The sequence below is a fragment of the Macroventuria anomochaeta genome (genome assembly GCF_010093625.1).
Source record: "Macroventuria anomochaeta strain CBS 525.71 unplaced genomic scaffold BU25scaffold_56, whole genome shotgun sequence".
NCBI lineage: Eukaryota > Fungi > Ascomycota > Dothideomycetes > Pleosporales > Didymellaceae > Macroventuria > Macroventuria anomochaeta.
The window spans coordinates 179,005-193,724 of record NW_022985417.1 but is presented as its reverse complement, the minus strand read 5'-3'; the positions used below and the strand labels follow the sequence as shown (position 1 = coordinate 193,724).

The window sequence follows — 14,720 nt, the reverse complement described above, 5'->3', positions numbered from 1 at the left end:
ACAGACCGGAAAATCCTGCAGGACAGTCTTGGTAAGGTACAGCTGACTCTCCCTCTCCTCCTCCACACCAAGCAAGGCATCAAGGCCACCTTGGACTTCATCAGCAGGACCAAGGTTGGCACAAGGAGGTGGCATCTTGGGCAGTCATCAGAAGAGCTGGTATAGGCATGCTACAACAGCTTCTATTTCTTTTGTTTGTTTGTTTTGTACTTCTTTTGTTTCCAGCATCTTTGCTCTGGGCCTGAGCCCTCACCATCCCTTGTACCTGCATTGACCTCACTCTCATGTAACTAAATCTTTGCATTACCAGAGGAGCTACTGCTCCTCTCGTCTTCCATAGTCTTAGACTCTGATAGGACGTTAAACCAATCAATCAATCAATCAATCAATCGGATCGATATCGTGTACCCAGCTTGCCTGCACTGCAGTACCGGCTGCTGGAAAGATGATGCCTGGGGGGAGAGTTGATCCATCTGCGCATATTGTAGCCAGAACCGTCACCCACTCTCGATTGCCATTGTGCTGCAATTGCTTATACTGCTTTGCCTCATACAACACCCTATCAAAGCACCTCTTCACCCTGTGAATCACTCCAATCATGAAGCCCTTCTCGTCCATGTTGTATGTATTCTCAGGCAGCACCTCGTGTTCAGCCATTTTTCGATGCAAAAGATCAAAGTATTGCCTGTATTTCTCACCCGAATCAGCCTGATGGCGCACAGATTCCATGGGGGTGGACCAGGCAGTGAGGAGAGTGTCGGAGTGACGGTGGAGGAAGCGGGTAACCCAGCTATCGGATGGCTCCCAGGCACCCAAAGGAGTTGCAAAATTGATGATCATTTGTCTTGTAGGCATCAAGTGTCTCTCTGTCAGTCCTCTGATATACTCTACAAGCTCTGCCTCATCGCGTGGGTGCAACAGACGTTGGGAGTTGATGGTCTCTTCACGCGGGGGTGCTTGACCCTTGTGTTGGCGCGTTAACGTAGTGCGAGAACAACCATGTTTTTTGGCCAGAGCGCGGTATGAAAATTGTTCTCCTGGTCTCAAACTATCAATCTCTGTAATGGCTTCCTTTACCGGCATTGTGGTGTTGAGTTATAGGGGTTGCAAAGTATTGCTCAAAGATGGTGGGGTGGCCCGTAAGCTGAACAGGCCCGCAAGGTGCACGGGCACGGTAAGGCGCAGCTCCAGGTCGGAAAGCGCGTTCCGAGTGGCATTGCATCGTCAGCTCGGCAGGCTTACGCCGCCGCATTCTCTACGCTTCTCTACGCTTCTGACTGCGACAAAGACCTGTGTGTTGCCTCTGCTTTCATAGTATACCTCCAGACATCACTTAGCTTTTCCACCATCGCGCATAAAGAGCAAAAATATATCAGCTACATACACCTTGGAAACTTGCATAAGATGGCAACTGGCGACATAGAGAACATTGGTAGACACTGCGAACTAGAATACTGTGGGCAGCTAGACTTCCTGCCATTCCCATGCGCGAGCTGCAAAAAGCAAGTACACAAGAGTTCGAATTGAACAACAGCTAACGACTGAAGGCACTATTGTCTTGACCATCGATCAGAGTACGCGCACAAGTGCCCGAAGGAGGGAAAGGCCGCCAAAGATGCCCAAGCCGCAAGGCTTGCAGAGCAGCAGGGCAGCAGCACAACGGCCAGCACAACGTGGCAAGGGAAGCCCAACATATTACGCTACGAAGGGCAATGTTCGAAGCCATCCTGCAAGACCCTCATCGATACAAGCCGTGAGCAGGGTGTGGACTGCCCACGATGTAACCACCGATACTGCCTGTCGCACCGTCACGAAGAGCAGCATGACTGCAAGACCCTTCCACCGATCGGCGCGCGGCCATTCACCGTAGGGCAACGAACCCAGTCAGCGCTCTCGAAGCTGAAGCTATGGGCAGAGAACAAGCGTAAGGACGACGAGAAGAGGCGCGCCTGGCCTAAGAAGTCCGGCCTTCTCGGCTTGGGCAAGAGCTCGAACTCAAGTGCAGCAGTATCAGCCCAGGTTGAGCTGAACGCGCTGAAGCGGGCAGCGAAGGGCGACGCAAAGGTGCCACAAGAGAAGAGGATATACCTGCACGTCGAAGCATCGAGCGACACCACCAAAGCTAAGTTCCCGACGGGAAAGTTCTTCTACAGCAAGGATATCAGCGTGGGTAGGGTGCTAGACATGGCAGCGAAGGCGTTGATGGTCGAGAACGTGAACAATCGCAGCGAAAGAGAAGAAGACAAGCTGCGAGTGTTCCACGTGGAAGGAGGACGGCTGCTGAAGTTCAGCGAGAAGATTGGAGACGCAACTCAGAGTGGTAACATGATTGTCCTGCTGAGAGGTGTTGGAGACGGAGAACCTGATCTTATTGATCTCTGAGACTCGACGAGGACGTTCGACGATGCATTCAGCAAGGCGCAAAAAGATAATGCATGTTTAGAGAGGAAGATACCCAATTCACAACGACTCATGATAGCATTCACGGCGCATAGCTCTGAATACATCAAGTTTTGCATTGGTTTTGCAGCTTCAAGTTCATTGATTGATCGATTGATCGATTGATTGGTTTTAACGTCCTATGTGAGTCTGAGACCATGGAGGATGAGAGGAGCTACTGCCCCTCTGGTGATGCAAGGGTTTAGTTACAGGAGGTCGGGTTCTATGAGACTACAAAGGATGGTGAGGGCTTTTGCCCTGTGCAGCTCCAAGTTGTTCTTACGTGTTTTTGCTGTTCTGGTGTACCGTAAACGCGACTGCCCAAACTAAACGAACAGTGCGCCCACCACAGCCCACTTACGCCTGCTTGGCATGACGCCAGGCAAAACGCTCTTCACCACCGCAAGCAACTCACCCACCACACAGCTCACGTGCAGTCGTTGCATCTGATAGTTGGTGAACCTGCGGTGATGAACAGCATATCCCACAGTCCTTGCACTCTATACTCCACGGTAACCCAGGTAACCAATCCCATATAAGGCTCTTGAAGACTGAATTTGCTCCTAGATTGTGCGCAAAAGCTTGCTCTACATCGTTGGTCCTGACCACAGTGGTGTCGAGCACTTCGAACACCAGCGTCGTTTGCGGCCCCCAGGAGTCATAAGAGGCTCTGCCGAATATATACATTAACCACGATGAACAACCCCAAGTTTGACGAGTTGAAACCACACACTAGTCCCAGAAATGCCTGGATTCTTCGTCGAAGATATTCCCAAAATTGTGTCCAAACGCCAATACGCCTCGCTTGTACTGCGGCAAGACTACCACCCTCTTCTTTCCACTTTCTCACGGTGACGCAATGACGTCGACGCGACTCTCGCTAGAATCATCGGCTGCTGCGAGACAGCGTGTTTATAGTGTCTTTATGGCATATGTGGCTTTTACGACGGGAAGTTGAAGGATCGTCCATCTCGGGTAAGGTAGTGCTGGGTGCTAATTGCTGCTCATGAGCTGCTTGGGTTCTGATTACGACATCGCAAGCCGTGAATTTTTGTCCCCCAGCCGATGCTCGCCAGGTTGTTGACCCCGTCGGCGAATGTCAGATATTGGTCACCGCTTTCACTCTTGCAGTCATAGTTGCTAAGTAAACGTTAGTCCTCATTCGATCCAACCTAGTCCGGACGGCACATACTCGAAGAACTGGCAGTACCAGTAATCGTCTCTGCTCAGCACCGCAGAAACGTCATGGCCACCCACGAGGATTGATTGCACTCGTCCATCGATTCTATATAACGTCAGATGTGCGCTCACAAGCAACGTCCCACGGCAATCTCACAAGTTGTTATCGAGCGACAGGCACTGGTTGTTGTACGCATCCACGGATACCTCGGAAAAGAAGGCAGGTGCGGCAAACAACTGGACTTTAATTCGGGAATTCGTAATCATATCACCGGCTATCGCGACATTTGCATACGCCAGGACCGACGAGAGTATTGCGAGTGGGAGGCTGCGCATTGTAGCGCGCACATTCAAGTGGTTGGCGCAATCGCAGGGTTGATCTTCGTGGAATCGGCGGTGGGTTGACTTGGGTGAGGTTGGCCTGAGGTGAACGAAACAGGGAGACTGGTGACGCTCAGCTGGTGGGTCGGCGCGTGCGCCAATTGGCTTGCACTGCCTCCATGCTTGGCCGTACCCGGCTTAGGGCCAACATCGTGTGCGAGCGGAGTTGGGAAGCAAGACACACAATGCAAAGCTGGAGTCTTGGTGTTTGTTTGTTTGTTGATGAGATGTCATCATTTGCGTGAACGACAATGCTTGGAAATGTTTCGTGGCAAAGTGTGGCGGCATGGGTTCCTACACCGGGTCCCCAGAACCGAAGCCGTCAAACATAAATGCGAGCTAACATAAACAGCCTATGTACCTGACACTGATGAACGACAACAAACACCAGGTCGTGAAATCCAGAACAGATTTTTCGAGGTACAAGTATGTCTTGTCAAATCTTCAAACCCTCTTGAAGATGCTTCTAGGTACCGTGGAGTGCCAAAGATATGGTGACGCGTACGCTCAACCGAGTTGTGCTGGCGGCACACGCACCTCTTTGGCGCCTGCCGCAACACCAGATGCGCTTCAGGACTCGGTAACTTCCGCGGCTCTACTCAGGACTTTGCCTGTCTGATCAGCGACGATGCTGAGAACCGTCCAAGGGCAATTGTCTTCCTCGCTCATTATTTCTTTCAAACCCTGTAAACAAGCAACGATCTGTCTACAAGGGCGTCCGATGAAGCGAGGAGCGCCAATTTGATCACCGCAGATCCCTGCAAAAGTCCTCGTGGAAATGAGATTCCCTCGGTAGTCGCCGGCAGGGGCTGTCAACGCACGACGTCAGTTCAACATTTGCTTCCCACTGGTCGCTCAAGGGCAACCTTGCTTGTACAAACGCCAAATTGCAAACTCTGAATTTGCCTGACAGGCAAGTCCTCCCCCTGCGGACACGATTTGGCGTACCCACCATCATTTGCGATCACTACAGCGACTCTCGTTCAACACAGACAGTCACATGTTAACATTACAGTTGTAGCACAGGAGAGCAATGTTGTCTGCGAAGAGCAATGCCAATTCGATACGTAGCTGGGTATGTGAAATATCTACACTGAGAAATCGTAATGGGTCATGATGAACGTGGTATCCGCCCAAGAGAAGAAGAGAATCGAAAGATATGCTCCAGATGTTTTCCAGTTTCCGATCGGCCAAATGCGCTAGAAACCTTTTTGTCAATGAAAATGCAAACTACAGCGATCCAAAGTAATGCGCTTAGTTTGAGAAGTCCCTCGCGTGGCGGCGAGTGTTGGATGCGACAGCAACGGAGGCGAGCTCAGGGCCGGGCGCATCGGCGATGGTCTTGCCAGCGTCGTGCCAGTAAAGGTCCCAGTTGAGGAGTTCATCTTTGGCCGAGTAGATTTCAGTTCCCTTGACGCCCTCAGGGACGGACTTGCTGTCGTCACCACCGGTGACCTTGATGTTGAAGGCCGAGGGCCAGAACTGCCTATTGGAGACAGCGCCGTTGTTGTGGATGGAAGCAACCTCAGTGCGCAGCACATAGTTACCGGAGGGGATCTCGTTGGGGATGGTGACGGTGTGGGCATTACCGTTGTCGTAGAAGATCTCGTCGGTACCCCACTTGCCAGTCTGGCCCTGGGTCTCGCCCTCAGCGTAGCGGGTGCCCTTGGGGTACGAGGTCAAGGCGACCTGGTCGATCTTGAAGAACTCAAGCTTGGTCTTGTCGACCTTGGAGCAGTCACCGTTGCAAGCGGCGAGCCAGGTGGCAGTCCAGCCGTGGTGAGAGCAGTCCCAGCCCTCCTCACCCTCACCGCAGCTGCCCTTGTGGTGCCAGTGGAAAGTGACCTTGGAGCCGGCAGGGGCCTCGGCGGTGTTGGGGGAAGGAGTGGCGTCCTTGTGGGCGATGATGTCGGGCTTGTTGATCGAGTCACCCATCACAGGTTGGTAGCCCCAGCCCTGGTTGGTCTTCCAGGCAGGGGAGTTTTTCTCAAGGGGAGCATCGATGGATGCACCACGGAAGCCGGCGTAGGTAACGCCGCCAATCTCGGCGCTCTCAACGGAAGTGTGGCAGGAGACCTGGGCAACGAGGCCCGCGAGGAGGACAGCAGTGTTGAAGATCTTGGACATTTTGATGATGTTGAGGGTGGATTTGGTTTTGGAGTGGGTTGCCTGAACTGAAGGTTTCGGTTTGTGGTTGTGTGGGTATGTAGAGAGTGAATGTAGTAGGTCGAGCTCACAGAGCTGTAGAATGAATGACTGTCAAAGATTGACTGAATGACTGAGGCGGCCGAGCGTGAGGAGTGAATTGGACGGGAGAAGTACCAACCTTTTGTACTCTACGATGGCTCCCGGCAAACGCTCATCTCATTTTTCGTGGAGGCGCTTGGTTCCTTCTTGCGATCAGCCACGCGGGCCCAAGCTGCACGTCCGGGTTTGTGGTTTCTCAACCTGGCAGCCCGACTGGTCAACAGTGCGGGCACTTGACATGAGCTAATGTAGGTACGAAGAAACTAGGCCCTGGTCAAACAAAGGCTTTATCGATAGCCTCGCGCATCTCGAAGGAGAAAGTTCTTAGATATGCCCCAACATTTGTTCCCCTGAGATCTCCCTACCTGGTGGCCAACACTGAGGTCCGTATGACAGGATTTCTCGATACGTTTTTGCATTCGTCCGGCACCCTTGTCACTTTCGACACTGTTTTCTTCATCACATCCGGCTCGGACGCCCGTAGTCTCGCTCTCTGACATCACGACAAACCTTCTAGATTGCGAGCAAGGCCGAAGCCGTTCGGTTGTTGGAATCCAGGAACGCTCCCCCCGGGCGCCAAGCGTTCCCGAATCCAGACTTTGGATGTGCGGAGCCGTAGAGCAGCGTCATTTACATACCCAGCGAATCAAGGCTGGTGATGTTACGTTTCTGCTGTATTTCTCCTTACGAGCACCATGAATTCTTTGGAATCAAACGGCTCGGCTAAGGGCTCGGCGCGGTTGGTGCGCGGCAACGTGGTGGGCTTGCCGCTCAGCGCTAGCGTTTCAGATGTCAGCCTTAGCGAATGCCTATCGATAAAGAAGAGGGACACAAGCACGGCAAGGCACGTCAAGCCGCTGTGTACCTCAACGATCGTCACAACTTCCAGCCACGTTCTGGGCAAAGACGAAGAGCCGGCGCGATTATGAAAATTAGCCGGATCCATATTGCTTCTTGATCATTTCAAATTGCTTTTTGAGTGAGGCACGAAGATCCACGAACGAATCGTCCCTCGCTGAAACCGGGAGCATCAAACCTCAAATCGGCGTCGCACTCGCCACTGGTTCTTCCCTTTGACGGATTACGTTTGTGCCACTTCCCCATCTTTCCCGTAACCGTGGAGCTTTGGGTTTGTTTCGTCTCATGCGAGACTCATCTAGTGAGCGGCTTGTGTACCTTCGGTAAAGTGACAGCACAAAGCGCCTGGGCAGCCACAGCGCGTTCTGGTGTTGCTGTGACGTGGGAGTGGTCAGGACCAGCAGTGAACGGTGAGCCACATCTCAATCAGGACACATTCCTGTGTGACAACATACATTATTTCATTTCGACATCCGTAAACGATGCAGACCGAAACGCATGAGAGAGCACAACATCGTGTATGCAGCAGAACGTACAGATCTGGTGAAATTGCATTTTTGATGAGGCTGGCACCTAAATATCTAGATGTTGAGGACATGGTCAGGTAGTGACCAAGCTCAGAGGCGGCAACCGTGGGGCTCATCACAGTCAACGGTAAGTTCTGCTCTCTCATTCGTCAAGCTTCCTCATTAATTCTGTTGCAAAGTGCATCCCGTAATCCTATGCGTACTCGAACCACTTAACCTCACAATGGAATCTTCGATACCCTAGCTACGAAGTTTTGCGGCTGGCTAGCAACAAAAGACCATCAGTTGTCAGGTCTGTCAGCTCAGCTACGTGGATCTCGAACATGCAGCATTCAGCTCTACGCATGCGTCGGACACTCACACAGCAGTCAAATATCGATTTTGACGCATTGCGTACAGCCGATCCTCTAGACCAAACTCCACTGACGTCGACTGAGAAGCCATCACTCCCAAAAAGGCGATTTCGGCTCCGGGTTCTAGGTATATTAGATCAGCTGCATCATGAATGCACCGCGGGCAGTCAGACAACAATTGCAAGGTTATATTCTAGGCTCAGCTAACAGTACCCGAGCGCCATTATCCTGGACACACGTATGCGAAAGAAGAGAGCAATCGCGAAATTGCCCGTGCGTGTTGACACCCCTCAATTGGTAATGACTGGTGCCGTGTTATCCCAATCCCCCTTCTCAGCTGCATCCACAAGGAATTTTGCAACACTGCCCCTAGTGATTGCAGCCAACACAGGCACGCCCTTTCCATGCTCAGGGCACTCCTTGATCTCTTTAGCTTCACTCTCCACCAACCTCGTCGGACGCACCAAGACGAAACTCTCCCCGCTGGCCTTCGTCTCCTTGGCAACTAGGTTGTGATCATCGTACTGGTATATCATGTTGCTCTTCTTCATCAAAAGCTGCATGACGCAGGGCATATTGACCCACGACTCGCCGACGCCAAACGCTTGCATAATGACAATTTTTGATGTATTGAATTCCTTCATGACGGCAACGACGTTTGCCGTGGAGTCCGCCATGAGCCGTGGCGGTGCGACGACGTCTGCAAAGGGACTGTCGCTTGCACGTGGTGCGCTTAGGGTGACGATGACGACTTCGGGCTTGTTCTGCGCGAATGCGTTGCGGACGTCTTCTATGTTCATCGGTGTGCCGGTAACAGTCTTGAGTCCAGCGTCGATCTCGTTCTGCACAGCCTCAGGCTTCCGAACTAGGGCGGTGACTTTGTGATCTCGTCGGAGGAGCTCTTCGATCACGAGTTTGCCGGTGCGGCCGCTTCCACCGACGATGAGGACGCGCTTGCTTGATGGCATGCTAATTTGGCGGTTGCACTTCAGTTCTGAGGCAGCTGTCTTGCTAATGATATGATGAATGTCAACGACCTCAAGATGGAGATGATATGACCAAGTGGGAGCAGAGGAAATAGATCACGTGCTCGTCGTTCGTTGATGTGAGTAGATGGATAATGCATGTTGTAGCTCTAAAGCACTTATACAAAATGCTGCTCGTAGCTCATCTCTACCATCTCTGCTGTCGAAGGTATTGATGTTCGGACAGTCCGACATCTCCGGTCGTTCGGGCTTTTGCTGCTATTCGGCTCCGAATGGCCTCACGGAGCAGATGCAGATGGAAGCATCCACGAGGACGTGTCGAGACAAGGCAATGGGGTGTCAGATTCTGCGGTCGTAAGGTGCTCATGGCACTGTTACTGTGCCCTCTCGGCTCCGAATGATTCGCTCACACAGCCAAGACACAGCTTGCGGCGTAGAGCATGTATTACTTTGCTTCACAGCCTTCCATCATTCCTTCTTCTTTCTTCCCACCTTTATGAGGATACCTGTGCTTCTCTTGCACTTATCTCCGAGTACTCTCGTGTGCTGGAGCGACCTACTTCCTATTCAACGGCTGCGATATCACTCTTGAATTCGATAAATGGCCTGGAGCACCCCAACGATGCCTTTCATACCGAGCTACTGTAGTTCCCGCCACTGCCATCGTTCAAATGGACGGTGTGTTCGCGCTACCTAAGGTTGCGCCATTGTCTCATGTCAAAATCGGGCAACTTCACGCTCGCGCTTGTATTTGGCTGGCTAAAAGGTTCTCCGGGTTTGTTGTTGTGCCTGAAGTGAGATGACGAGGGCCTAAGTAGCGGGGTTGTGCTCTGCCGCTCGGGGAAGAACCAATTCAACACCTCGACTCCGAAGCCTCGCGCTTAGCTTCACACACATTTCAATCCTTTGCTCCACTGCATACCGGTACAACGCGATGATGAGTTGGTAAATTGTTTTCGAGATGGACGAATCGAATCCCCGTAAGCGGCCTCGGCCTGTCGTGTCTTGTCTGCGCTGTCGCGACAAAAAGTTGAAGTGCGACCGCACCTCGCCATGCGAGAACTGTGTCAAAGCACAGATAGCGGACAGCTGCACATATCAGCGCGGGCTCAATGCGCCGTCAAAGGAGTCTCCACCTGTATCAATAGCTACTACCAATGCCGTTGAGGACCTCCAGTCAAGGCTAGCAAAGGTTGAAGAGTTGTTGGGCATTCGAACCAGCAAGTCCCACAGTCCAGCGGAAGATGCGAAGCCGCACGTGATTGGGTCGGTGGTGGTGAAAGGGAACAGAAGTATCTTCCACGGGCAAAATGACCGAACTACGCTACTAAACCAGGTATGAGCCTTCGGTGGAGCTTGTCATCACATCTCTACACCTTCTTTCCTGCACTCGCGCAATGCTGCAGATCCATGAAAGCGTTCATAGCTTTGCTTCATTGAAGTGCTGACGATTTGCAGTTCTTGGAGGTCAAAGAATTCATCAATGAAATGTCCAAAGACAAGCAAGTCCAGGCTTCAGCGAAACAGATCAAGTTCTTGCAGAACAAGACAAGGAGCAAAATAGGCTCACCAGACAGTGCCGTGGGTTCAGACTTCTCCATGGCACTTCTCAAGCTACGCGAATACCTTCCCTCAAAACCATACTGTGACCGACTTGTGGCCATATACTGCCAGCATTTCGAGCGTACATTCAGGGTGTTGCACATTCCAACGTTCATGCGCCGTTACAATCAGATTTGGACCAACGACCATGCCGACATCTGTACTTCCTCCAGTATCATACCTGAACTCACCGCCGTCATGACGATGGCCTATCATATGGACGATACACAGCAGCTCGGCGATCGAAACCATAGGACGTATCTGAAAGGAACCGCCATAGATTTGATTCAGGTTTGGCTTGACGAGCTTGGTAGGAAACAACGTACGGAGCTCTCTACTTTACAGGTAGATGTCTTACTTGTTCTCTCCAGAAGTCTCCGAGGTATTCAGCCTGAAAAACTATGGAGTGTCACTGGTGCTTTGGTACGCTCCGCTATGGTCATGGGTCTCAATGTCGATCCTGCAATTGTCTCCGGCATAACCCCGTACATGGCAGAGATGCGTCGGAGACTTTGGGCCACTATTCTTGAGGTGGACCTACAAGCGTCTATGTTCTGTGGCATGCCGCTCGTCGTTCCGGAGCTCAACTCGGGCTCTGTGGTACCGTCCAACATCAATGATGCGGAATTCGACGAATTTTCAGCAGTTCTGCCTACATCGTATCCAATGCATACCTATACGGATAATCTCTATCAGGTCGTTCTTGCCTCTTCGTTACCGCAGCGCATAAGAGCTTTGTCAATCATTCAGTATTCTACCCTCGACATCCAGGAAGGGATTCGGCTCGGAAGGAAAGCCGAAGAATGCTTATCGCAGAAGCCGCAAACGTTGAATCTACACAACAATGATGGATCTCCTATCGACGGTGGCTCGTTGTTACATCGTGTGCTGCTGGATCTCTACATGCGGCGACCTGTGCTTCGTCTATACAAGGCTTTGCTTCTTGGACATGAGACGCAGAACGCTCCGAGCAGATCACTGCTTGCTGAGCTTGAGAAGCATTGCCTCGAATCCTCTCAAGTTATCCTCTCATACCAAGACCTCTACACCATCCCTGCCCTTGCAACGGTAACGACCAGCCCGTGGGCTCATCAGAACTTTTTCAACAATGCCTGTAAAATGGATGTGCTATGGGCGGCGCTCACCCTGTGTCAAGAGATCAAGCAGTGCTTTGAGCTGGACAGCCCAAAGGCAGGCTATGACAGACTGGCACTTGTCCAGTCAGTGGAGACCACAATCAGTTACTTGATCAATCGCATAGGGCAGAAGGGTAGTGATCTCAAGGATATCGTTTTCCTCGCCCTTGTGCTACAATCCGTTCAAATCTCTGACTCGGTTCCGGGGAGATCACAGTCCCTACAGCAGACCGCCAGGAATACTCTAGCGGCATGTCGAGAGAAGTTGTTACAGCCTCTCGTTGTGAACGAGCCGCCACAACCCACAGCACAATCTACCAAGCGCCCGAGCATGGATGCAACACAGACATTGATCTCAATGCCAAACACAGTCACACCGCCAGTATCCAAACCTAGATCGCCTCCGATCTCCTTGACCGACTCGGCCTTTCCATTAAATCTGCCGGCGGGCACAGAGCAGTATTTCGGTGATTTGTCTGACCTGACTGTGGAGTACAATACGTTCCAGGCGGGCATGTTCGACCCCAACGACCCTCTGAATTTTGGCATTGCACAGAACTGGAATTGGGAACACATGTGGCAATGAAGACCTAAATGAGGCTGCTTACCGCTGACAAAAGCTTTTGGTGGAGTTCGATCCACACCCATGGCGGTTACCATCTCAGACTAATGTAATGGTGGCTCCATACCCACGAACGCACTGCCCTCGCGAGGTATAAGACAAGCCGTCTGGGCTCCGAACTTCGACATTCATACTCAATCACGGCATCGTGCCCCCCTTAATCACCCTGCTCTTTATTGCCTTTCTCATTGAACAGATCTACGCACTCAACTATCACTTCTCACATCCTCCATCTGGCTTGGTTCACCCTTGGTCCCTGCAAATGTTGAAATTCCCTTCTGTCGCTGCCGCTCATATTGCTTGGAAGCCAATAAGTCACTGCCCTACCATCATTGTTCTTCCTGGCTAGTCTCGACCTCTTCGCATGGACAACAGCAATCGCACAACCACGACAACGCAGTGTCCTCTATGGCCGCGTTACACCGACACACATACTCTCCTCCTGTCCTTTCACGTTTGTGTGGCATCCGACATACGTTGCATACGCACTCTATTGGATAGGCGCCGTTATCCGCAACATTACCACTACGGGTATGGGAAAAAGAACGCACCAGGGCCGTTCCGGATCGTACCTTCGATGTCTTCGATAGTGGGACTATTCTGGCTCTATCCTAAAGGGCTGTTCTAGAAGATAAGCAGTTTTTGCAGAGTCATGAGACAGTAGAAGGCCAGAAAGTTGAAGAGCGTATGTGAGGGTCAGATATCTGGCTTATCAGGAGAAAGTACCGTCCCGGTGGATCCCTGTTGTAATGTAATGTAATGAGATATCGTGCTGCCCTCATTGCGCTCACAATTCTGTGGCTTTATCAGGCAGAGCAAGATAAAACCATGCGAATATCATCTCATCAAGATAACGAGAAAAAAAATGCCCGAAGGCGTCTGCGTCTGATCGTGCTAATGTACAAGCAACGGAACCCCTCACCGCTCCACTAGACGTGGGGCTCATGACGACGGGATACTCTGATCATTCGTCGTAAACACACCCCCGTCGGATCAACCTCCGCCTTGACCTGCTTCACCCTCTTATAATTTGGGTCATACAATCCCTCACTCCACTGCTCCTCCGTCAATTCCGTGTCACAATAATTCACGAACCCTCTCAAGGGCACACCCTCCTTCTTCAACGGCTTCTCAAACGGTCTGACACCGTTCTGCAAGTACTCAATCCCATCGGCCGGCCACTCACTCAGACCATTGGCGAGTCGACCCTCCTAGCGAATCAGCTACTGGCTGTTGGCATGCGCGTAAGAGGTAGAGTTGTCGCTGATGGCGCTCCCGCCCGCGTTACCCCACAAATCGAGAAAGCCGAATTTGGTCATGTCCGTGCGGTTGAACGCGAGGGTGGTATGTTCGTATAGAGCATATGCGGATTCGTATGTGAATGGCTGGTTGGCGCGTAGGACCAGTGCTTGGCGGTACATGCTTCGGGGTGGGAAATTGTCAAATATGCCATTGAGAGATGGTGTAGCGATGTTTTCCGTGAACCAGAAATCTTCCACAGCTATCGAGGAAGTCCATAGGTGTACCGAGAAACCAAGTCATTGTGCCAAAGCCACTTCCAATCGAAGAGCTGGCAAGACCGAACCAATCAGCTCGAACATGAGGGAAGTGGCGGCCATGGTTCTCCCACAACCATGTGGCCACCGTTCAGTGCTGCAACCTTGACCTCAGACTCAACTGCACATGCCAGCGCCGTAGCGATGTCTTCCGATGTAGTTAGAGTAACAATAGCTGCCGGTTCAGGGTTTTACCGCAGAGACCATGGCGAAGTTGCGGTTTCCCCATTGAGTCTGCAGCAACAGTGAGCTGCAGGGTTTTCTCCGTCAAGCAGGCCCTGAGGGTCGTGGCATCCTGGGCAGCTGCGTTGGTGAGGAGGGTAGTGAGAAGGGAGGATGATAAAAGTACGCGCGGTAGGCTGTGCTCCAAGATGGAAAAGGACCGCGTGGTAGTCTTTAGTTCAAAGCATATGGGCGCTGAAGCTGAACCTCAGCTGCGCAGCATACCTTTATGTACCTCTCAAAGATCCGCAAGCTTCCAGTACTGCCGCCCAGGTAGTTTGGGAACGCTCACTAGAATATCTTACAACTCATTTTACGATAGCCTTGGTGCCAAAGACATGCTCGGAATGGGTCCGAAATGGTGCCTTGCTCACGCAACTGACTACTTATGCGCCGCTGATATACTGTGTTAATAATTCCCACCAGGATCTTGCAATTAACGTCACCACTGACCTGATGTTGAGCTGCAGCCTTGGACATATCGAATAGTGTTTGTTGCAGCAATGGAGCGTTCGATGTGTATCGTATGCTCGGCCAGACTTGTTCGGCAATCGCGCCGGAGCAACATGCGGACCGATGAAACGATGCGCATTCGTTTCTGCGAAACAGGCG

General features: G+C 51.8%; 5 protein-coding genes across 5 annotated transcripts; 2 read left to right on the top strand and 3 right to left on the bottom strand.

Annotated features, from left to right (window-relative positions):
* The first annotated feature begins 1,355 nt into the window (after positions 1–1,355).
* BU25DRAFT_495832 (uncharacterized protein) lies at positions 1,356–2,709 on the top strand. Its single transcript, XM_033711887.1, has 2 exons — positions 1,356–1,502; positions 1,548–2,709. Exons 1-2 carry the CDS (start codon positions 1,405–1,407, stop codon positions 2,380–2,382), a joined length of 933 nt encoding a protein of 310 aa, XP_033555620.1. The 5' UTR covers positions 1,356–1,404; the 3' UTR covers positions 2,383–2,709.
* Positions 2,710–2,980: 271 nt separating this feature from the next.
* On the bottom strand, positions 2,981–4,150 carry BU25DRAFT_379777 (uncharacterized protein). The gene is made up of 3 exons (XM_033704207.1): positions 3,776–4,150; positions 3,632–3,724; positions 2,981–3,579 (listed from the first exon to the last, which is right to left on the bottom strand). Exons 1-3 carry the CDS (start codon positions 3,952–3,954, stop codon positions 3,444–3,446), a joined length of 408 nt encoding a protein of 135 aa, XP_033555619.1. The 5' UTR covers positions 3,955–4,150; the 3' UTR covers positions 2,981–3,443.
* Positions 4,151–5,013: 863 nt separating this feature from the next.
* Positions 5,014–6,383, bottom strand: BU25DRAFT_416188 (lytic polysaccharide monooxygenase). The gene has a single exon (XM_033707721.1). The coding sequence runs from the start codon at positions 6,124–6,126 to the stop codon at positions 5,254–5,256; it is 873 nt and encodes a 290-aa protein (XP_033555618.1). The 5' UTR covers positions 6,127–6,383; the 3' UTR covers positions 5,014–5,253.
* A 1,834-nt stretch (positions 6,384–8,217) lies between these two features.
* BU25DRAFT_416187 (putative TrkA-N domain dehydrogenase) lies at positions 8,218–9,084 on the bottom strand. The gene has a single exon (XM_033707720.1). The coding sequence runs from the start codon at positions 8,950–8,952 to the stop codon at positions 8,275–8,277; it is 678 nt and encodes a 225-aa protein (XP_033555617.1). The 5' UTR covers positions 8,953–9,084; the 3' UTR covers positions 8,218–8,274.
* An 847-nt stretch (positions 9,085–9,931) lies between these two features.
* On the top strand, positions 9,932–12,294 carry BU25DRAFT_426557 (uncharacterized protein; the record flags this gene model as incomplete). The annotated part of the gene is made up of 2 exons (XM_033708427.1): positions 9,932–10,306; positions 10,429–12,294. The coding sequence occupies 2 exons, from the start codon at positions 9,932–9,934 to the stop codon at positions 12,292–12,294; spliced, it is 2,241 nt and encodes a 746-aa protein (XP_033555616.1).
* Between the last annotated feature and the right edge of the window lie 2,426 nt (positions 12,295–14,720).